General features: G+C 48.4%; 1 protein-coding gene across 1 annotated transcript; it reads right to left on the reverse strand.

The window, feature by feature from the left end:
* Positions 1-228: 228 nt before the first annotated feature.
* Positions 229-2,676, reverse strand: NPW (neuropeptide W). The gene is made up of 2 exons (XM_081965432.1): positions 2,221-2,676; positions 229-662 (listed from the first exon to the last, which is right to left on the reverse strand). Exons 1-2 carry the CDS (start codon positions 2,661-2,663, stop codon positions 641-643), a joined length of 465 nt encoding a protein of 154 aa, XP_081821558.1. The 5' UTR covers positions 2,664-2,676; the 3' UTR covers positions 229-640.
* Between the last annotated feature and the right edge of the window lie 20,041 nt (positions 2,677-22,717).

The following is a 22,717-nucleotide window of genomic DNA, read 5'->3' on the forward strand; positions in this document are numbered from 1 at the left end:
CTAGATTCACACCAGACCCATAGCCTGTCTTATATTTCTCAAAGCAAACCCCGATTTATATTTTCCTTCCATTCCTTCGCCCTCCTATTTTGCCCCCCCCCCCCCGCTGTTTGGTGATAACCAGCAGCCCTTGCTGAGCCCCCTCCTCCTCCTCCTCCTCCTTTTCCTCCAATGTTTATCTAATCTTTTATTATGACTTCAAAGCAGGTTGATTACATTTGAGTTTTAATTAGTACAGTATCCCAGAGGGGAAAAAAACAGAGTACACATCATATAGCAAAAAGCCGTTAGCGACATCTGAAAAGCAATAATGAACTTCATATATTTCCTTCTTTCTTCTCCACCCTAAGATGTCAGCATGAGGTTGGTTAGAAGCAGGAGTTTCTTGCCTACACCCCAAGAGTTGAAAAGCAGAAGAGAATCAAACAGGAGCCTCAATTCCAAGGGCCCAAAGACTCCAGCAAGTCCAGGGAGGTTCAAGGCAAGCAGGGTGGGGGTGGGGAGATGGCTTCCGGGAGTGGGGTAGAAGACGCAGCACCAGAGGCTTTGCTCACACTCTGCTTCCCAAATCAGTTTTGGTGGCCCTCCGGTGGCATTTCTCAGGCCGTTCCTCCCACGGGACACGTGGCTTCATGTGAAATCACATCTCAGGTGCAAAAATACTGAAAGGGATGAAAAGAGAAGCTGGTGAATTGTGTCTTCTCAGCTGTTTGCATCTCCCCAAAGGAATTCTCTTGAGCTCTTCCTGGGGGGGGGAAGGGGGGCAAAAAAGTCAGGAAGGAGGCTGAGAGCAGGCGCTCAAACCCTTTCCTCCCCAACATCACACCCATCTAAGAAAGCTTTTTTATCAAGCTGTCAGCCACTTAGAGCTTTTTAAAACTTCGCCTGCAGATGCTCCTGCATTGATAAAAACTTTTAAAACTATTCCCTTTTCTGGAGCGGAACTCACTCAGCATTACAAGAAATGCTTGCAAAAATGGCAGCCTTGTGACACGTCCATCACCAATCCATGAGGTGTCATTGAAAACTGTCTCTTTTTAACAATGTTATAGGAGCAGCCACTTCACACACATGAAAGAGGAGAGTCATCACATTCACACAATGCATCAGACTAAAATGGGGCTCATTTCTGAATGGTGGTTCGACATCCTACATCTGCTTAACCAAACATAACAGACGTCTTAGTGGAACTGATTTCCTTCCTAGTGTTTTACTATAAGTGCAGAGCCTGCTTTTGTTTTGATTCCATCTGTTGCAATAGGAACTGATCCAAGCTGGACATTAAGGGCTGAGAAAGAGCCATCGGCTCAAAGGCACCAGGTAGCTTTCAGTCTCAGGTGGGACCAGAACTCCTGCTCTGGGCTTTCTAGCCTGGTACCTTAACCACGGAATACGTTCTATCCAAGCAAACTGTGCAACAGTTAGGCTGTCCCTTGGGGGGACTCCAGCTCCCAGAATCCCCAGCCTGCCATTCTCCCTCTGGAAGGGAGGGCGCCCAGCTGCCCCAACGGCTCCTTAAGTCTCCCTCGGGAGCCCACCTTCGCCCAAGCGCCCCTTTGCACAAGAGAGGTCAGGGGGCTCCTTGCCCCAAAGGGGGGAGACATTTGCTTTCCCCTCGATGCGGGGAGGAAAGGGAGGCGACATAACCAGTCGCCGTCTTGGCGGAGCTTTTCGGAAGCGAAGCCCGGTTTGCGCTGGTCCATTTCCAGGCCCGCCGAGCCTGGAAATCCCCTCCCCCCACTTCGGGTCAGGCAAAGGGGCGGCAGGCGCGGCTGGGAAAGCGCGGAGGTGGGAGCGCCCCCCCCTCCTCCCCCGCTGCCCTCCAGTCCGGCCAAGGCCAGCGCCGCCCCCCCACCCCCCCCCCCCCGGCCCAGCCTCTCGCGGCTCTTGGGCCGCCCGGCTTCCAAACTCTCGCCCGCATCGCTTGGCGAGCCACCCGCGGGGAAGTCGCCGGGAGCCCGCTCTGCTCGCCCGCCTTTCCGTCCCTTCCAGCCGCAGGAGCGGAACTGGACGGCGGGTGGCCCGAGGGGGGGAGCAGCGCCGCCGGAGCGCCTCCTTTCCCCGCCGCCCCAGGACGCTTCGACGGCTCCAGGCCCGGGATCCCCGGCACCGCTTCTGGGCCGCTCCCCACGGAAAAGCCTCCCCCGGCCGCGGGGCCCGAGAGCCTTTCCCGGGTTGGGTCGCCCCGCCGCCCGCCCGCCCGCCCCGCCTGGCCGTTACCTGTCGGGCGGCGGCTCCCGCTGTCCGTCGGGCGGCGTCTGCTTCCGCAGGGCCCGCTGGAGAGCCAGCCCGGTCCAGGCGTCATCGGGCGGAAAGCAAGGCGGCCGGAGGGCGGCCGCTTCCCCCGCCCGGCCGGGCAGTCTCTCCAGCGGCTCGCGGCCCCAGCGGCCGTCGGGGCGGGGCGGCTCCGGCCAGGGCTGCAGCCGCAGCCACCGCGAGGGCGCGTCCGACGGGGAGCTGCCGCGGGGCTCCGGCCCGGCTTCCTCCCGGCGCCACAAGTAGGGAGAGCGGCGGACGCCCATCAGAAGCCCCGACGCCCGGCCCACCGTGTGGTAGCGCGGGCTGGCCACGTGCTTGTACCAGGCGCCGGCCGGGTCGGGCAGCAGCAGCAGCAGCAGCAGGACGACGCCCGGCCCGGGCAGCCTTCTGTGCCCCGACGCCATGGGGCAGCCCAGACCCGCGCCAGACCCGCCGCTCGCACCCGCAGCCGCTCGGCAGAGCTGCCACCTTCTCGCCCGACCGGCATATAAGCCCGACGGGGAGGGGGCGGCGGGGGCCCGACTCGGGCGGCTCCACCCTTTTCCCGACGGGGGGAGCAGAGCCGGAGCGCCCCCCCCCGCCTCTCTCCCCCCGCCCGCCCGCCCGCGCCGGCAACCAGGCGGTCGGTGCGTCCTCCGAAAGGGCCGTCGGGGAGCGCTCGGTCAGCCGCGCGGCCGCATCTGCGAGGAGGGGAAATAGAGAGGCTCTCTGGCTCCTTCCGCCCCGCCGCTTCCCTGTGAGAGCCGACTCTGCCCTCTTCCCCTTCCTTTCCGATGTGGAGCCTCGCCTGCCGGCTTCCGCAAGCCTCGGCTGCCTCACACGCCGGGCAAAAGCGATGCCAGGCTAACAAAAACGGAACCGGGTTCCAGGACCCCCTGGCAACGCCATCCACAAATACAAGGTCCCCAAATCCGTTTTCGCCTGGCTAGCAGGTATGAGAATCCAGCTGTGGAGGTTTGGGGTCCCGACTTGACTACGAGGCTGTTGCGGTCAACAACAGTTGGGCTACCTCAGAATATCCGGTGGTCCTGGGCACCTTGGGCTGTTTAGTCCAGGTACAAAGTGATAGCCAGCGTTTCTTGGCCTTGGCACAAGGGTGAGACAGGTGGTGGATGTGTGGCTGGGGAATTCTGGGATTGGAAGGCCTTATGGTTGCCAAGGCTGAGAAACCCTCCTTAGTGGTGCACACTGGAGATTCTGCCCAGCAGTTGCTTGACTCCTGCCATTCTAACCATTGGGTTCCATAATTCCCAGCCCACATGGATGTTACCTACCTTGGTAATCCCGTTTGGATCCCAGCATCTGTTCGCATTTGTGTATCTTTCACTGAAGAGGCCACTGAAAGAAGCATAACAGAACACAGCCTAACCCCCTGGCTGGATCAGGACCCCCGAGGTCTTGGGTCCATTCCCTGATTTCTAAGAGCTTTTAAGTATTTTGCAAAGAAGAAGAAGGGGTGAAGGCATCAGGCTAGAAAAGAGGAGCCCGAGAGTTCTAGTTTCCCCTTAGGGACCAAAGCCAGATGGATGACTTTGGGCCAGTCGGTCTCTCGCCACATAGGAAAACAGATAGGCTCACCATCTTGAGTTATTTTTAAAAATAATAAAAGCAGGATGAAAGTGATACTTTGTCTTTCTTACAACCTACAGTGGGTGAACAACTTCTGAATAAGAAGGGTGCATTTAGCTTTTACAGCTCTTGATCAGGGGTGAAATCCAGCAGGTTCTGACCAGTTCTGGAGAATCGGTAGTGGAAAATTTGAGTAGTTCAGAGAACCGGTAAATACTGACTGGCCCTGCCCCCATCTATTCTCTGCCTCCCGAGTCCCAGCTGATGGGGAGGGAATGGGGATTTTGCAGTAACCTTCCCCTGCCATGCCTGCCAAGCCACGCCCACCAAGCCACGCCCAAAATTGATTTTCACCACTGCTGTTGATCTCCACCCCTCCCCTCCCCCCAAAAATTTGCCTTGTCCTGTTTTGAGCCATGGAAGCTCTCAAATAGTTAGTGGGGAGGGGTCTGAAGCCTCCCGTGCACCAACTACGATTTGTATGTAAAAACAAGAGGTTTCCTCTGAAATGTGCTTCACTACCAGTGACTTCAAGGAGACAATTTTCTTGTCAGGACATCTGCAGGGGGAATGAAGGGGGGGCAAACTAAACAATGCCCCCCTTTAGTGTGTGTAACACTTGTAACACACATAGTGTGTGTGTGTGTGTGTGATATACTATAAGAAAATAGGTCAGGCTTCAGTCACAAGGTCATGACCATTTTCACACACACACACACACCATCCCTGCAGTAACATTCGAGTGATTTACTACTTCTTGTCCAGAATATTAGTTTTGACTTCCCAGTCCAGCTGTCAGCTAGACCAAAACCAGAGCAAGAAGCCTCACAGCCAGATCCTGGAGATCCCAGCTCTTGATAAGACAGTTTTATTGCAGCAGCTGGAAAAGACTCTAATGGAAACCACTTCCTACCAACTGCAAGGCCATCCCTCCCCCCACCCCTCCCTCTCTTTGGCCCCACTGGGCTCCCTGCTTTCCTTCCTCCGGCAGCACAAGGGACAGAGAGCCTCCTATTCCTAGTGGGAGGAGAGGTTGCTGCCTCCTTGTAGGGAACCAGCCTTAGAGCTGGTAAAGTAAAACCCCGCAAGAATATATTTCCCAGACAGAGGGAAGGAGATGGGTTGTAATAAAAATATGAGGCCATGATGGGAAAAAAATCTAGCGACTGGTGTGTTTCGCAACTCAGCGCAAGCTGTATTCATGACCATCTGTGTTCAGATTCCCTGATCTTCTCAAGCATTCTGGGTAAAGAGCTGGAGGCAAATCTCATTGGCCGCCTGTGAAAGGGGCTCATCCAGAGCCACTTCTCTAATTTATGCTGTTTGTGATGACTCCACCCCAGTCTGCCTTTGTACCTTCCCGTGTAAGTACTGATCACACCTGAGTGCTCTTGGCTTCTGTGTCCAGAGGAGGCTGTTCAGGTGCTGCTGCCTAAGCCCAGGTGAAAGGAGAGAAAAAGCCCTCTCTAATTTTGGAAACCTTTTTTCCCCAAGACCCCAAACCCCCAAAATCCTTTGAGCTTTTCCATTCTGACCTCTGAAATTTCAGTGGCTTTTTTCTATAATATTTCTGGCTCAGTGTGACTTTCACTTGAAAGCTGTTCCAATGAGATCACTCCTGACCATGGTACCCAATTCATCTGGCTCTCTCAAGATTCCCGCTGCCCCTTCCATCCTTCCCGTGTGGACATAATTCCACCTTCTGACGGCTGAAAGAGGAACAAGACGATCACTCAAACATGAGCATTCCCTTAAATTGCACTGTAACTTCGACACAAACCCACCCAGATACCCCAAAAGCATGTGGTGCACCCATTTCCCACTTCTGGGGCTGTGATGCACAATGAGGATGATCCCCTGCTGATCAAGGCACTCTTATGCAGGAACCCCAGGGCGCCATTAATTCCGTGTGGTTCAACAACCGAGAATGACTTGAGCTTTGCTCATCCATGACAGGGGTGCATGTCATGTTCCTTCTTCCTTAGAAGTGGGTGGGGGCAGGAAGAGGCCAGATGGGAACAAATGGCTGAGAGAGCCCAGTTCTGAACCAAGAGGGAAGGGAGAGAAGCAGCTCAGGGTGAACAGCAGCTGTAGTTATGACAACAAGGCACTAATTGATTTAATTATGTCCCACTCTTCCTCACCCAGGCGCCCCAACTCAGCTCCATCACTCTGGGGCTCTGGTGTGTGGGTGAACTGAGGCCCTGCCTGGGGTATCCCAAGAGAGGGAAGGGGTGAGTTGCCTCATCCTCTCTCCTTCCCAACAACTGCCTTCTCTCCAGCTTCATCCTCCCCCCCCCCCCCAATCCTGCTGCCTTGTGGCTGCATTCTTGCCAGAAGGACTCCTTCTGCCACCTGGAGCAACCCAGAGATAAAACCATGTTTATCCATGGGTCTCTCGAGAGCTTCCTAGGAGCCGTTTCTCACTTGGTTCGCCAAGATTAGAAAAGACTTTGCTGACTGGGCTGCATTAAACCTCCCCAGTGAACACAGCAAGGCTGGCAGTGGCTGGGCTGAGCTTGCCAGGCTTTTCCAGGCTCTTCTAGGCCTGGGCCTGGGCCTGGGTCCGGTATTTGAGGGTATTTGGTTGTAGAGCAAGTCCCCTGGGCTCAGCTCTTGCAGAGCTTCACAAAAAAATCTGAAAGCAAAAAAAGAGTGGAGTGAAGGGAAACTGGATATTCTGATATGCAAACACAGCCCAAGAATGATTGGACCAGTCCAACTAAAGTTCAGCTCTTTATTTACTCACACCAACAGACAGATCTTGAAAACTCAGATTTACTCTCAGATTATAGGGCAGACCAGGGCATTTTATGATCCGTGAGCTGTATGCGGCCCCCAGGTAGTCCTGCCTTCAGTGTCAGCAGCATTGTTGAGGACAGGGCAGTGGGGGCTGGGGGGGCAGGACCAGCACACGGAGGAGTGTGTGTGTGCAATGGCAGTCCCCCACAACAGTCCCAGTTTCTCCTATGGCTCCGTGGGAAAATTAATTGCTCACCCCTGTTGTATAGGGCAAGGTTATTTTAACTCCCTTCCTATGCTTTGAAAAATAAAATCTGTAGCTTTTTCTGTAGGGTAATGAGAAGTCAATTTGAGGTTTTTTTTAAAATCTGGCAGCCTTAATTTATCTCAATAATAAAATTATGTGTGAGTCACTGACTTTTTCTATTGATCAATACGGCAGCATTTTTCTTCTTTCATCTGTTACCTGAGAGTCAGGAGTATAATAGGTCCAGTATGCAGTTGGTCTTCATTTGGAAAGGAGGTAGGGGCCTTCCGGGGGGCCTTTGTCCCCTTCCTTCACATGAGCTATTATTTGCAAATTGTCCATGTCCTGGGTGCACTCTGAGATTCCTTGTTTTCTTGCAGACGTTTCATTACCCTCACTAGGTATGTAACACCATCAGTGCTAGTAAGGAGTGCTGTTTACTCTCAGTTTATATTCTGGGATCTTGCCTGTCTGGAATGGGAGTGGGGGGAGGTGGTCTTAGAGATTCTTTGATTGTGCTATTTTATTGATGGCTCTTTGGCCGTTTCTTGATTGGGATGTTGCTTACTTGATTGTTGGTCTGAAGTTAACCTTGGAGTTCATCTGGGCTGGGCTGGGTGCTGATCGCTGGTGGAGAGGTGCTGGAGTCTTTTTCTCTTTTGGGCTGGTTGATTGTCTCTTTTGCATAGTGTAAAGATATTGGTAATATCTATATATCTATTGATGGCTGATTTGTCAGAGTGCCAGGATTCTAGAAATTCTGTGGCATTTTTGGATTTGGCCTGGTCTAGGATTGTCACATTTTCCCAATGGAAACTATAGTTAAATCTGTCTATATATTGTGAAATTAAAGAATTTTTGCCCCTGACTGTCAGTTGGTGTTCAAGGATGCCTTCTGCCAGTCTAGAAGCCTAGAAGAAAAAACTGGAGTCATCTACAACATGCAATGTAAGGGCTGCCACAACCAGTGTGTAGAATGCATCCATGAACACCAACTGGCAGTCAGAAGGCATGACGAAAATTTCTTGGGAAATGTTGGGTAACAGTCTTGGGAGAGCAACAGTGGCATCTGCAGGGAATGGCTTTATGGGAAGGGTATGGGGAGACAGAATAGACAGAAGGTTTTCACCTTGCTGGTCAGCCCCACTTTCCATCACTAACAGGATTGTGTTGCTTGACAAACTCTGGGAATCATTGAGAGTGTCGAATGCAGTCAGAGGCAGAAGGTTTCAGAACCTTGGATAGTTCCAAACAGAGCAATTGCTTGAAAAGGCCTGGAAACTCCAAGGAGGTTTCATCATCCTCAAATATACTTTTCGACTTCATTGAATTTGCCCATCTGAAGTACTTGCAAGCTTAATGGGGGCCTGAATGGATGCGGAGCCTGAGGGAGAAAAGTCCCCCCCCCCCAGAAGGAAGCAGCTGCCACACAGCTTACTGGCAAACATTGGCTTACCTAGCAGCACAGTTCAGGATGTTAGGAGGAAGCCAGACCCCACCCTGCTTTATAATTTGCCAGGTGGGGGGTGGTGTCTATTTCTTTGCCCAGGGTGCTCCTTTAGAACCCATAAGGGGGGCAAGTAAGGGGGGCTTCGAAGTACTGCTGCAATATGCATTTCTTTGCCAGCTGCATTTTGCCAGCAGTCATAGGTTTAAGCCAGAGGTGAGGAACTGCAGCCCTCAGGATGTTGCTGGATTGCATCTCCTCACAGTCCCAATCAGTACATGGAAGGATAAGAGATATGCCAGGAGCTCTAATTCAGGGACCTTGGAACGATAAACTCCTCATCTCATTGAAGGTCTCTTCGTGCCGCATACCAAGAATAGAATAGAATAGAATAGAATAGAATAGAATAGAACAGAACAGAACAGAACAGAACAGAACAACCTTGGAGGTCTTCTAGTTCAGCTCCTTGCTCAAGCAGGAGAACCTATACAATCTCAGACAAGTGACTGTCCAGTCTCTTCTTAAAAATCACAGGAACATTTCTTCCTATTTTTTATTTAATTTTCACTCTCCTCTGGTATGATTCCTGCTTTGAAATACGACTTTCCTCCTGGCCAAGAGAGTCATCATATCTGTGGTGGGTAATCCTGGATAAGACTCTTGTCCATCAACAAGGAGATAGGTTCCAGATGGAGCTTGGGCCACCTCCTGTAACCTTGACCCGCCCCTGGGTAGAGGACCTGGTGGTCGCGTGGAATAATGCGACTACCGGGGCCTTGAACCGGGTGGCGCCTTTGCGGCCTCTCCGGCGGCAACGATCCACCCTGGCCCCTTGGTTTACCGAGGAGCTGAGGGTGATGAAATGCCACAAGAGACGTCTAGAGAGTCGTTGGAGATCCTCTCGTTCCGAACTTGATCGAACACAGGCACGAGCCCATTTAAGGACGTACCTTGTGGCATTGAGAGTGGCCAAACGCCAATATTGTGCCACTCTCATTGCATCCGCAGAGAACCGCCCTGCCGCCCTGTTTCGGGTGTCCCGCTCCCTCTTGTTTCAGAGGCCGCGGGAGGCCCCTCTACAGGGCAGAGCAGAGGAATTTGGGAAATATCTGCAGGATAAAATCGCTCAAATCCGGAAGGATTGGGTCCCTGTTAGTGGTCCAATGGAGACGTCCGTGGCGAGTCTTGAGGAATCGAACTGGGAGGAGTTTGACTTGGTTGCCATCGAGGATTTGGACAGAATGCGTGGACGACTGCGACCCACCACATGTTTATTGGACCCGTGTCCCTCCTGGCTTGTACTGGCATCCTGGGAGGTTACACGAGACTGGCTCCTGGACCTAGTGAACGCTTCGCTGAGCGAGGGGTCTCTCCCGGCCGCCTTGAAAGAGGCGGTGGTGAGACCCTTGCTCAAGAAGCCTTCCCTGGATCCTTTGGAGCTGGCCAATTATCGTCCTGTCTCCAACCTTCCCTTTTTGGCGAAGGTTGTAGAGAGTGTGGTGGCCTACCAGTTTCCACGGCATCTGGAGGAAAATGATTATCTAGACCCGCGCCAGTCCGGCTTCCGCCCCGGTCACAGCATGGAGACGGCCTTGGTCGCATTGGTGGATGATCTCTGGAGGGCCAGAGATAGAGGTTGTTCCTCTATCCTGGTCTTATTAGACCTCTCGGCGGCTTTTGATACCATCGACCATGGTATCCTGCTGCGCCGGCTGGAGGGGTTGGGGGTCCGGGGCACCATTTTGCGGTGGTTCGGCTCCTACCTTTCTGGCCGGACGCAGCGTGTGTTGGCAGGGGAGGAGAGGTCGACCCTACGTCCCCTTACTTGTGGGGTACCACAGGGGTCGGTCCTCTCGCCACTCCTGTTCAACACATATATGAAGCCGCTGGGTGAGATCATCCATGGTTTCGGGGTGGGATACCATCTGTACGCTGATGATACTCAGCTGTACTTTTCCACCCCGAACCACCCCAACGAGGCCATCGAAGTGATGTCCCGGTGTGTGGAAGCCGTACGGATCTGGATGGATGACAACCGACTCAAACTCAACCCCTCCAAGATGGAGTGGCTGTGGGTACCGGCTCCCCAGTTCAGCCAATTAATTCCATCATTGGCCATCGGGGGCATTCAACTTGCCCCCGTGGAGCGGGCGCGCAATTTGGGCGTCCTCCTGGATGCCCGGCTGTCCATGGATGACCATGTGACAGCCGTGGCAAGGGGGGCGTTCCACCAGGTTCGCCTGGTGCGCCAATTGCGCCCCCTACTGGACCGGGACGCCTTACGCACAGTCACTCATGCGCTGGTGACGTCTCGCTTGGACTACTGTAACGCTCTCTACATGGGGCTTCCCTTGAAATGCACCCGGAGGCTACAGTTGGTCCAGAACGCAGCCATGCGGGTAATTATGGGGAGTACTAGTTACTCCCATGTGACACCGTTCCTGCGCGAGCTGCACTGGCTTCCTGTGGTCTATCGGGTGCGTTTCAAGGTTTTGATAACAATCTTTAAAGCGCTCCATGGCTCAGGACCTAGTTACTTGCGGGATCGTATTCTGCCCCATACATCCCTGCGACCAATCCGCTCGCACAGAGAGGGCCTCCTCCAGGTGCCGTCCACCAGACAGTGTCGAGGGGCGGCGCCTAGGAGTAGAGCCTTCTCTGTGGCGGGCCCAGCCCTGTGGAATGACCTCCCTCCGGATATTAGGAATATCTCTGACCTCCGCTCCTTTCGTATAAAGCTCAAGACCCACCTATTCCAAGTAGCTGGCCTGGCTCAACTTTGATCTAACTATGTCGCTCCTGACGGGTTTTTATTTGGGTATTTTAATTGTATTCAATTACTTAGGGGTTTCTAAACATTGTATTTTATTGTTTTTATTCATTAGCCGACCTCCTCCTTGTACATGTCTTGGTATATGTTTTTGTAATATGTATGTCTTGTCTATATATTTATTTCATATGTTTTATTGTATGCCGCCCCGAGTCCTTCGGGAGAGGGTGCGGCTAAGAAATAAATATTTATTATTATTATTATTATTATTATTATTATTATTATTATTATTATTATTATTATTATTATTATTATTATTATTATTATTATTATATGTTATTGACTTCCTTTCATTATTCTTTCAGAAAAAAATGTCTTATATTAGCAGTTACAGAGAAGCCTCCTTCATAAAGCAATGGCTTTATTTGTGAGAGGTGGCTATCTTTTTAAAATTCTTACACATGTAAATTGCAATATTCATATTGGTGTGTCGATAAAATGAAACACATTTTAATGGAATGTATTTCATTTCTTAAACGTAAGAAAGCAAATATTTCTGTGACCTGGGAGATGGGGTGGGGGGGACCAAATCTCTCACAGATCTTGCACCGCTCGTTATGGACAGACTAGCCATGAGTGTCCGAATTAAGCATATCAAGCCCACCCCAAATGGTCATCTAATGGCAGCTTTTCTCTGTGAGGCCACGATGACCCAAGGAGCATGGCCTGAGACCCAGAATTGCTGCAACCTGACAGCCACCTCCTTCACTGGTGGGTTTTGTGAAGGTCAACGGGAACCAAAATTGGATCTGATTCTCAGCCAGTTCATGTGTGGGAATTGAATTGAACATGGCAGATATTCTAAGAAGAGAGTCAAACTAGGCTCTGGCAGCCAGACATTAACAGGAGCCTGGTGGCACCTTGGCTAACCTTTCATGACCTTCTACAATGATTGTTGGAAACGGTTCTACCAGACACCTTTGGATTTCTGGCTAGTGATTGGTCATAAAAGCCTAAGAGAAGCCCTTCTTTGGCCAGCTTCTGTGTGGCAGACCACTGTCCCCTTGTCTCTGCCTGACTCCATCATTCAATATTTGCATTTGTATTTATTGGTTTGTCAAACATGTGCAAGATAGCAGGTATAAATATAAACATGGATATGAACGAAAGAAATGAATACAAATAAATGGGGACAGTAGGACAGGGACAGTAGGCACACTGGTACATTTATGCAGGCCCCCTTTACGGAGCTCTTAGGAATGGGGTGAAGTTCACAGTAGACAGTTTAAGGTTGAAGCTGTGAGGTTTAGAGGATGTAACAATGGAGTCAGGTAGAGCATTCCAGGCGTTGACCACTCTGTTGCAGAAGTCATGTTTTCTGCAATTGAGTTTGGAAAGGTTTACTTTCAGTTTGTATTGATTGTTTGCCCATGTATTATTGAGGTTGAAGCTGAAGAAGTCGTTGACAGGTAAGACATTGTAACCGACAATTTTGTGTACTGTGCTTAGATCATACTGCAGGTGGTGCAGTTCCAGATTGTCCAAGGCCACAATTTTGAGCCTGGTGGCATAGGGAATTCTGTTGTGAGTAGAGGAGTGGCATACTCTTCTCGTGAAGTATCTCTGAACCCGTTCAATCGTATTAATGTCTGATATACAGTGTGGATTCCAGGCAGACAAGCTGTTACAATGTTACCGGAGAAAAAGCTTCACAAAATTAGGTTAATTTTGTGTATTCCTGAACAAGGAATCACGATCTGAGGCGAGAGGCAAGTTAACCAGAAGTGTTTATTAACAATACTAACTTCAGAACAACCAACTCCGGTTTGACAGTTTTTATACATAGCAGCTGTCAAACCGGCAACCAACTACTTTCCCCCCGGACCGCGCATGCGTAGTCGAAAAGTAAGCCGGCCTGTGCCGGATCCTTTCCGAGTGGCATAGACGGAGGTCTGGCATCTGGGCTAAAGCAGGACAAGTTGGAGTTGAAGTTGGAGCTGGCTGGCAGTCCTCCTCCGGGGCCCCAGACGAATCAGACGGAACTTCGGATGTCAGAGGTGGGTAGCCCGGCGCGGTGTCGGCTGTAAAGTCAGGTCTGGTTACTGGGGAAGATGAGAAACTTGGCCGGTAGGCGGCGTGCAGCGGGTCATTGATTCTGCGGTGTTCTGTGGCGGCAGGGTTAATAATAATAATAATAATAAATTTGGATTTATTAGCCGCTCCCTTTCCGGGCAGGACTCGGGGCGGCGTACACCAAGACATATATAAACATACATATATACAAAGACATACATGCACGGAGGAGGTAATAGATTAAAACATTAAGACAAATTAAAACCATTAACAAATAAAAAATCCAATATACAATAAAAATTTAAAATTTAAAAAAGACAGTCAGGAGGAATATGAAAAGATTACGGTTGAGCCAGGCCGGATGATTGAAAGAGGTGGGTCTTCAACTGTACACGGAAGGAGCGGAGATCGGAAATAATCCTGATGTCACGGGGGAGGTCATTCCACAGGGCTGGGCCCATCACAGAGAAGGCTCTGCTCCTGGATGTCGCCCCCCGACACTGTTTGGCGGACGGCACCCGGAGAAGTCCCTCTCTGTGTGAGCGAATTGGTCGTAGGGATGTGTGGGGCAGGATGCGATCCTACATGTAACTAGGTCCTATGCCATGAAGCGCTTTAAAGATCATAATCAAAACCTTGAAACGCACTCGGTAGACCACAGGAAGCCAGTGCAGCTCGCGCAGGAGAGGTGTTACAGGGGAGTATCTAGACCTCCCCATAATCACCCGCGCGGCCGCGTTCTGGACCAACTGTAGTCTCCGAGTGCATCTCAAGGGAAGCCCCATGTAGAGAGCATTGCAGTAGTCCAGGCGAGACGTCACTAGCGCATGGGTGACTGTGCGTAGGGCATCCCGGTCCAATAAGGGGCGCAATTGGCGCATCAGGCGGACCTGATGGAACGCCCCCCTAGCCACGGCTGTTACATGGTCATCCATGGACAGCCGGGCATCTAGGAGGACGCCCAAATTGCGCACCTGTTCCATGGGGGCTAGTTGCACGCCCCCAATGGCCAGAGATGGAAGCACCTGGTTGAACCGGGGGGCCGGAAGCCACAGCCACTCCGTCTTGGAAGGGTTGAGTTTTAGTCGGTTGCCATCCATCCAGTTTGGTTGCCATCCATCCGGTTTGCGGGCGCGCATCCATCGGAGTCAGGGTTTTCAGCGGTGTCGAGACCCATTGTAGCCTCTCGACGGCGCAACTGATCTATGTGCCTCTGCCATACCCGACCATCTCTTAGTAGTACCCTGTAAGAGCAGGGTCCTGTTATCTCCATTATTGTCCCCGGCACCCATCTTGGAGACCCACCAAAATTTTGGGTGAAAACCCAGTCCCCGCTATGGAACCCCCGGGTGTTGTACTCTCGTAACGAGCCTTTACAGGTGACATAGTTAGGGTGTAAGCGATCCAGGATTGTGCGGAGTCTACTACCCATGAGCATCTCCGCAGGCATTTTGTTGGTCAAAGGACACGGTGTTGTGCTGCCTTAACAAATAGTGTGATATTTTATCCTGTAAATTTCCTGCTCCCATCCTCCCCAAAGCTTCCTTGGCTGATCGGACCACACGTTCTGCTCGGCCATTGCTTTCTGGGTGGAATGGGGCTGTTAGTGGCTGCCTAATGCCCAGGGAGGCTAAAAATGTCTGAAAAGTGGCAGCCATCCATTGTGGTCCATTATCCGTGACCACATGTCCGGCAACCCATGGCATGCAAATAATTTCTGCAATGTCCTGATCATAGCCTCCGCCGTGGTTGAGCCCATGGGCACCACCTCAACCCATTTGGAGAAGGCGTCGACTATTACTAAGATCATAGCCCCTTGTATTGGGCTGGCAAAGTCCAGATGTAACCTGGACCAAGGGCAAGATGGGGTCTCCCATACCCGAGGCTCTGCTATAGGCGGTGCAGATCAGGTAGTTTGACAGTGTGCCAGGAGATGATCGACTTGGCAGAGCTGGTGTCGATCTCAATTTTGCATGGAGATCCTTCCAACAGAAGTGTGAGGAAAAAATTTTCCCCTCTCGTGGCACCCCCTCCTGCGGATCGCACATCCCACACTTCTTGTGGTGGGTCGTCCTCAATAGCGGCACAGGATGCCTTGTGCCTTCCCATCTGTCTAGCGGTCTTCTTTTCCCCGTAGTTGTCCCCTGCCTTGTTGGGAGTGGGCACAGAAGCGCAGCAAACACTGGCCAAATGACCCTTCCTGCCACAGCGTCTGCATACAGCTGCTTTGAAACAGCAATTTGATCGGTAATGGTTGCCTCCACAGCCTCCTTTGGCAGGTCTTGTTTTGAGGCAGTCAATTTCTACAGGGTCCTCATCTACCTCTCCCTCAGGGCTTCCTTGCTGGTTGACAGTAGCCGATTTCAGTCCTGAGGAGGCGGCAGCCCAGTATTGTTGAATCTGGACTGTCGATTTCTCAGCCATTTCGGCAGCCTTGGCCTCATCAACGGCTATCTGGAGGTTGATTTCGGAATGAGTTAACAACCTTCGCTGCAGGTGCAAGTCCCTAATTCTGCACACAAACTGCTCCAGCAATGCGTCCTCCAACACAGGAAATTCACAGTTTATTGCCTCTCTGCGAAGCGTGGCCATATATTGGCTAATGGATTCTCCCTCTTTTTGGAGACACTGCCTGAAAGCATGTCTTCTGGTGATCTTGGACGGGGCCGGAGCGTAATGGCCTTTTAATTTATTCAAAAGAAGCTCCCACGGCACTGTATTGACAGACATTGGGGCTGACAATGTCGCTGTCCCAAACATTTCTGGCCCACAGGCACTAAGGAAATACCTTTTTTCCTGTCTCCTGAAACTTCAGCCAGGTCATTAGCCATCATGAAACACTCGAATCATTCTACGAATGCCTCCCAAGATTCTCTGTCTGCGCTGAATGGCGCGAACGTAGGCATAGTCGCCATTCTGAGGCAGTAATTTTCCTCGTTGGCAAGGGTATTGAGGGAAACTTAATATCCCACCCTTGTCGCCAGTTTTGTGTATTCCTGAACAAGGAATCACGATCTGAGGCGAGAGGCAAGTTAACCAGAAGTGTTTATTAACAATGCTAACTTCAGAACAACCAACTCCGGTTTGACAGCTTTTATATATAGCAGCTGTCAAAACGGCAACCAATTAGAACTTGGACTTCTCCCGCCAGAACGCCCCGTGCATTTTAGCCAATGAGAGTCCAGAACTGTGCTGATTGACAGCTGAGACACAACAGTTAACAACTCTTAATGCCTTTTTGGCAATGCTGTTACAGTGGCTCTGGGGCTTAGATCGTTTGAGATGAGGACTCCTAGGTCCTTGACAGAGTGAGGGTCATCTACGAGGTCATTTCCACCCAACTTGTATTTGGTGTTCTAATTTTTATTGCCAGTGTGTAGGACAGAGCATTTATTAGCCGAGATTTGAAGTTGCCAATTGTGCAACCATTTAGACATATGGTCAAGGTCACTTTGTAGTGACAAGGTAGGGTAAAGTAGCAGCATTGTCAGTGGTGTTGAATAATTTTACGTCATCAGGGAAGAGGACACAGTTGCTTTTAATATGATTGCATAGGTCGCTAATGTAAAGCAGAAAGAGTGTAGATGCCTTGGGGGACACCGCTGTTAACTTGTGCTGGATTTGATATTCCCTATTTTGACTACTTGCTGCCTGTTTGACAGGAACTCAGCTACCCATTTTTGTAGGGGTCCAGAAATGCCATAAGAACTTAGTTTTAACAGTAGTTTGCCGTGCACCACTGAATGAAAGGCTTTGCAGAAGTCTATGTAAATAGCTTCTATTGCTTTACCCTGGTCAAGATGTATGGTCCAAATGTTTCTGCAGTGTAGGAGTTGCAAATTACAGGACAATTTTTTTCTTTTTCTTTTTTAAACAAAGTTTTATTGTTTTTTTGGTGTTTTACAAAAGGAAAAGGTATGGGGAAAGTTACAAATTGTGGCAGCCGCAAACTGCGGTAGGTATACCCCCCCTCCAGACTCATGGTGTACATTTGCATAGCATTCAAATATTACATAATAACATATAGTCAGTGTGGTAAGTTCATTAATAATTTCAGTCAGTTTGTGTCATGTGGATTTTCTTACTATTTGTGTGATCTGAGCTTTCTTGATGTCGCTCCATCTCCCCCCCGTTGGCAGTGCTCCGGCCCCTCCCATGTCTTGTACATCTACTGGGATATCTTCTGGTTTTTCTAGAAGTAATTTATTTTTTTCCATAAAGGCCTGTGCCTCTATGGGTGAATTAATTCTGACTCTTGTCTCCTCCCAGAATATTAACATACCTTCAGGCAGCAACCAACGAAACCACACCCCCATCTGGTATAATTTATTCGCCAATTGCGAATAATGTTTTGTTTTCTCCCTCACTTTCTTGGGGATCTGTTTCAGTATGGTTATCTCCTTATCTTTGTATATCAAGGCTTGTCCCCTTTGTGTATTCAGAATTTCATCTCTTGTGCTTTTCCTAAGAAATTTAATGTGAACCTCCCTGGGGACATTGTGTGTTCTAGCATATGCAGAGTTCACTCTATAAACCAGGTCTATTTCCCACCCCATCTGTTGTTTTTCTTTCTGAATATACTCAGCTAGAATAGTTGTCATAATGTCCCTTATGTTTTCATCATCTGTCTCCATCACATTTTGAAACCTAAGATAAAAAGACTCTATTTTCATTTGTTGGGTGTCAAGCTCTTTGTTTCCCTTCTGCACGCCCTCCACCACCACCCCTCATCTCAGCCGCCCCCTGCTCCAATAGATCCAGTCTCTGTGAGTTCTTATTAATTTTTTCCGGGTTCCCTCTAATTTCTTCTTTCATGTCCTTCAGCTGTTTCTTTATTTCCTCTTGTCCCTGTAGAATTTGCTGAAACATTTGTTGAAACTCCAAGTCCGTAGTTTTAGCTTGTTTAAAAGCTGTCAGTGTTGATTGGGTGCTTGGACTTGAGGTTGCAGATGTCGGGGCAGAGGCAGCAAAGCCAGACTTTCCAGGAGGTGGTCTTTTAGATGTCATTGTTAGTGATAAAGGGTCCAGTCAATGTAGAGAGAGATCAATCAGAGTGGTAGAGCAGCCAAGGGAGTCCGGGGGGTAGAGAGACCAGGCAGAAGGGAACTCTCTAATCACCCTGGCAGGGAACAGACGTTTTTCACTCCAGAAAGTTCAAAAGCAAACAATCCACAAGAGAATTATCCAAATAACACGGAGACAAAGACCGGAAGCCTGAAGCTAAGAGGTGGAGTCAAGTTCAGCTTTCATGAAGACAACGGAAGTGTGCCATCTTGCCCTGCCAACTTTGGGTACTGAGGCAACAAATAAAGTTTTCAAAATTCAAAGTTCCCAAAGATCACATTTTCTTAAAGCTTAAGGATTTAAGTCTGAAGATCCATTTAGTTGGAGTGTGACCTCTTTGGTTTGGCTCTCCCCCTCCTCCTTCCCTGGGGCTATGAGCACTTTTGTTTCTAGCCGCTTGTCCAAGGGGGGGGGAATCCCCCTCCCCTCCAGCTGCACTTCTCCAAGTTAAACAAAAGTTCCAATTAACACAACTGACAAGTTTTAGGATTGGTAATAGGTATGAAGGGAGTCTACGCCTCACCACACTGCCGCTGCATCCTTCAAGTATCTTTTTTTCTTCTGGACAGCCTCACAGCGAAGACGCTTCAGCGCGCCTCCCCTTCGCGCTCCTCGGTGCCTGGAGCGAAGCGAGAGCCCCCCGACGGCCGCCGCCGATGCAGGGGTCCTCCCGCCGCGCTGCTCCTCCGGCAGAACGCCTCTCCGGGGCATCCTGTGCCCCCCAAGGAGTGGGGAGCCCACCAGGGATGCGCGGGGCGAGCAGTCTCTGCCCGTCGCTGTCAGCCGCCGGAACCGGAAGTCTGAGGACAATTTTTTTCTGAAACCAAATTACTTGTTAGAGAGCAGGTTGTTTGTCTCTAGGTGGAGGATGATGGATTGGTTTATAATTGATTCCATGACTTTACAGGTGATGCAGCACAAGGAGATTGTTCAGTAATTTTCTACTAGACTAGGATCTCCTTTTAAAAAAAATTTATATAAGCAATCCATTTTCCATTTACCAGTGTGTCGTCTGGGTATACATATTTTGTACCAACATTCAAATATACAATTTTATTCATAATTTAATCTCATCTTAGATTAATTTCCAATACCTTAAGTATCTAATATTAAAACAATCACATTGTAATTTATTTAAATCTATTAGTTATATTGACTATTAATACATTTTCTATACTTTAGATAACTTCTTTTACTATTAATTCTTATTTCTGTTCTGTAACCACCAGTAAAAAGATTCTCAAATTGCATAGTAATCTGTTTATTCTTTTTCTTTGCCAGATATATTTTATAATTAGTTTATTCAGGTCTTCAAAGTATTTTTCCCCAGACTTATTGGAATAGTGTGAAATAAATATTTCAAATATTTGGTAGTATGTTCATCTTGACTGTAGCTATTCTTCCTATTAAAGATAGTTGCAAGTTTTTCCATTTTTCAAAATCTACCTTAATTTGTTGTATTAATTTATAATAATTATCTTCCTTTATCATTATACATCTTGCTGTTAATTGAATTCCTAGATATTTTACTTTCTTTGTAATCTGAATGTCTAGCCTGTTCATTAATTGTCTTCTTTGCTTTTCCGTAATATTCTTTACTAAGATCTTAGTGTTTTCATTATTTATTTTCAGACCTGCCACTTCACCATACTCTTCTATTCTTTTTAACAATTTAGGCCCTGTTTCTTGGGGTTCTTCTAAGATAAAGATTAAGTCATCTGCAAAAGCCTGTAGTTTGTATTCTTCTTTTTTATTTCCATACCTCTTATCTTCTTATTCTTTCTAATATTTCTGTTTAATATTTCCAGTATCAGTATAAATAATAGTGGAGACAGCGGACAGACCTGCCTTGTCCCCTTTGTTATGTTAACCTTTTCCATCGTATCTCCATTTACTATCACCCTTGCAGTTTGTTTGTAGTATGTTGTCTTGATTATTTTAATAAATCTCTCACCAAAGTCTATGACTTCTAGTTGCATCAACATAAACTGCCAGTTCACATTGTCAAATGCCTTCTGTGCATCGAGGAACAACAGCGCCATTTGCTTCTCTGAATGTACTTCATTATATTCCAGCGTGTTCAAGATTATCCTCATATTATCTTTTATTTGTCTCTTTGGTAAAAAGCCATTTTGATCTGCATGTATAAATTGATTTAGAAATCTTTTAATTCTTTCTGCTATTATTGAAGCAAAAATCTTATAATCCGCTTTCAGTAATGATATCAATCTATAATTGTTTATCTGTTTCAGGTCTACATCTTCTTTCGGTATGAGAGTAATATATGCCTCCATCCAGGAGTCTGGTACTTTCGCTTCTAATAATAGTTCATTAAAAACCTCCAGCATTAAATTACCTATGTAGTGTTTTGTATAGTTCTGCTGGTAATCCATCCGGACCAGGTGTTTTGCCACTCTTATTTTTTAAAGATAGATATGGCCATGGCTAATGACCATAGGTCGGGCAAGGAGCTGGTTCTGAAAGATACCTCATAGATTGTGCATAGAGGTTCAGCTATGGCAGTGGCAATTTTTTTAAGAAGTAGGCACATCATCCACCAGGGCCAATAGATTACATAGTCAATATATAGTAAATCATTACAACAGGTTGTGGTACGGCTAGGGAATGTAGGGTAGCAGTCATTGCTGTCGACGAAGACTGAGCTGAAGAACGTATTGAAGAGGTTGGCATTAACAGCTTCATTGGTATGGTCTTCCCTGTTAGGTCCTTTTAGGGGTGGGATAGTTTTCGAGTCTTTAAGTTTGGCATTTACAAAGTTATGGAAGCCTCCGGTGGATTTTGAGTGTAACAGCTCTTCTTCCTATTTGCAATGGTGATTGGTACATTCTGCCTTTATCTGGCAGCATAGGGCTTTATAGCAGTTTTTCAAGTTAACTAGTAGCCAGTTTTGTTTTTTCACCAAAGAGATATTTTCTTGGATTGTAGCTTCCTTATTATTATGGGTAATTTTTTTTTTTGGCTTTAGGGGTTATTATTGGTATGTATAGGTTGATGACTATTGACTTCGAGCAAAAAAGTGTTATAATGGTCTTCAGCAGTATTACGACCTGTGAATAGGAGGTGTCAATCAAGGGATGCAAGGTCAGCAGCTATGAGATGAGAGTTTGCTTTTTTAAAATTATAATTTGGAGTCCCATTATTATGATCCTCTTTGCAAGGACACAAATTGAAATGAAAGTCAATCATGTTGTGGTCACTGTTTGAAAAAGGTTCTTTAACTTGTATGCCATAAACTGAGTTTAGACTGTTACAGAAGGTGAGATCTATGCAGTCTTTGGGCCTCGTGTTATTCATTACCCATTGTTCCAGCCCCAGAGTCGTAACAGCATTGTACAGGGTTGCATGTATAGGTTCAGCTGTACATTTATTTAGGGTCCAATTAATAAAATGCAAATTGGGGTCACCAAGAAAGATAAGGGGAAGCTGCCCATGTTAGTAGTGCAGTTAGCTTATTCGTATGACCAAGGCTGTAATCAGGGGCTCTGTAACATAGCAAGAGATGGACTTGGTATTTAGGGACAGTTCGCAGACAATGGTCTCAGGAAGAGCAAGCTCCTGTGTAACATTAATCTTTTTCATACCTAGGGACTTTTTACAGAAGATGGCAATACCACACCCTCTACAGTTTTCACGGTCAGACCAGAAAACGTGATAGTCACTGTGATAACGGAGTCAAAGGATTCATTCAATCACATTTCGCAGACAAAACTGAGATCAAACAAGGCTGCATTTAGTAGCAGGAGTCGTTCAGGCCTTTTGTTTGTGAGGCTTCTTGCATTGAGTAGCTTGCATTGAAGGTCAGTAGGGGTGGACTTGGAGGAAGTTGGGGGCAGGCATTCCTAGTTTTGGTTGTTGGGGGGGCGGTTGTTGGGACATGGGCCACTGGTCTTGCGTTTCATGCAGTCAGCGCGGAACTCTATCTACAGGTCAGTCTCTCTTTGGTCCTGCCGTCTTCTGAGCACCAAGCGGAACTCATGGGTGCGGGCACGTTATAGTATGGACAGCTCAGGCCATGAATGAAGTTTCTTATGATTTGTGAGCTTTTGGCAAGTGAGTTTATTATGGAGATGAATTTGTGTTTGGTTTCACTCTTGCAAACGACTCGGCAGAAGCGTGGGTCCATCAAGCCGTCACTGTTCTTGAACTTGGGGCCATCGCTCCTGATGAAATCAATGATTTCATTGGGAGAGATGGTTGATGCCTTGAAATTGTTGATGATGTTGCGAACCTTTGTGATGTCATCAGATTTGTTGTTGTCCTCCAGTCCAAATAAGATAGTGTTGGGACTCTCCTGTTCGTGTTCAGTCGTGTCTTTGGCAAGGATAGAAATGTTGTTTGCAGAGTTAGTTGTTTTCTGCGGCTGAGGTAGTTGGGTTGTTTCAAGGTGCGTCTATGGTGTCAACCCATTCTAGTAGAACAATGAATTTGTCCAGTCTAGGCTTGCATGATGGGCAGAATAGTGGAAATGCAAACTGAGTGGCTTTAAGTGATGCAGATTGTAGGAATTGGGCTACGCTTTTGGTTC

The sequence above is a fragment of the Natrix helvetica genome (genome assembly GCF_964273705.1).
Source record: "Natrix helvetica genome assembly, chromosome: 13".
NCBI classification, from domain to species: Eukaryota; Metazoa; Chordata; class Lepidosauria; order Squamata; family Natricidae; genus Natrix; species Natrix helvetica.

Coding starts and splice junctions, on each gene's coding strand:
- NPW (XM_081965432.1), bottom strand. CDS start 2,663: ATGGCGTCGGGGCACAGAAGGCTGCCCGGGCCGGGCGTCGTCCTGCTG. Junction 663..2,220: donor CGGGAGCCGCCGCCCGACAG/GTAACGGCCAGG, acceptor CATCCCTTTCAG/TATTTTTGCACCTGAGATGT.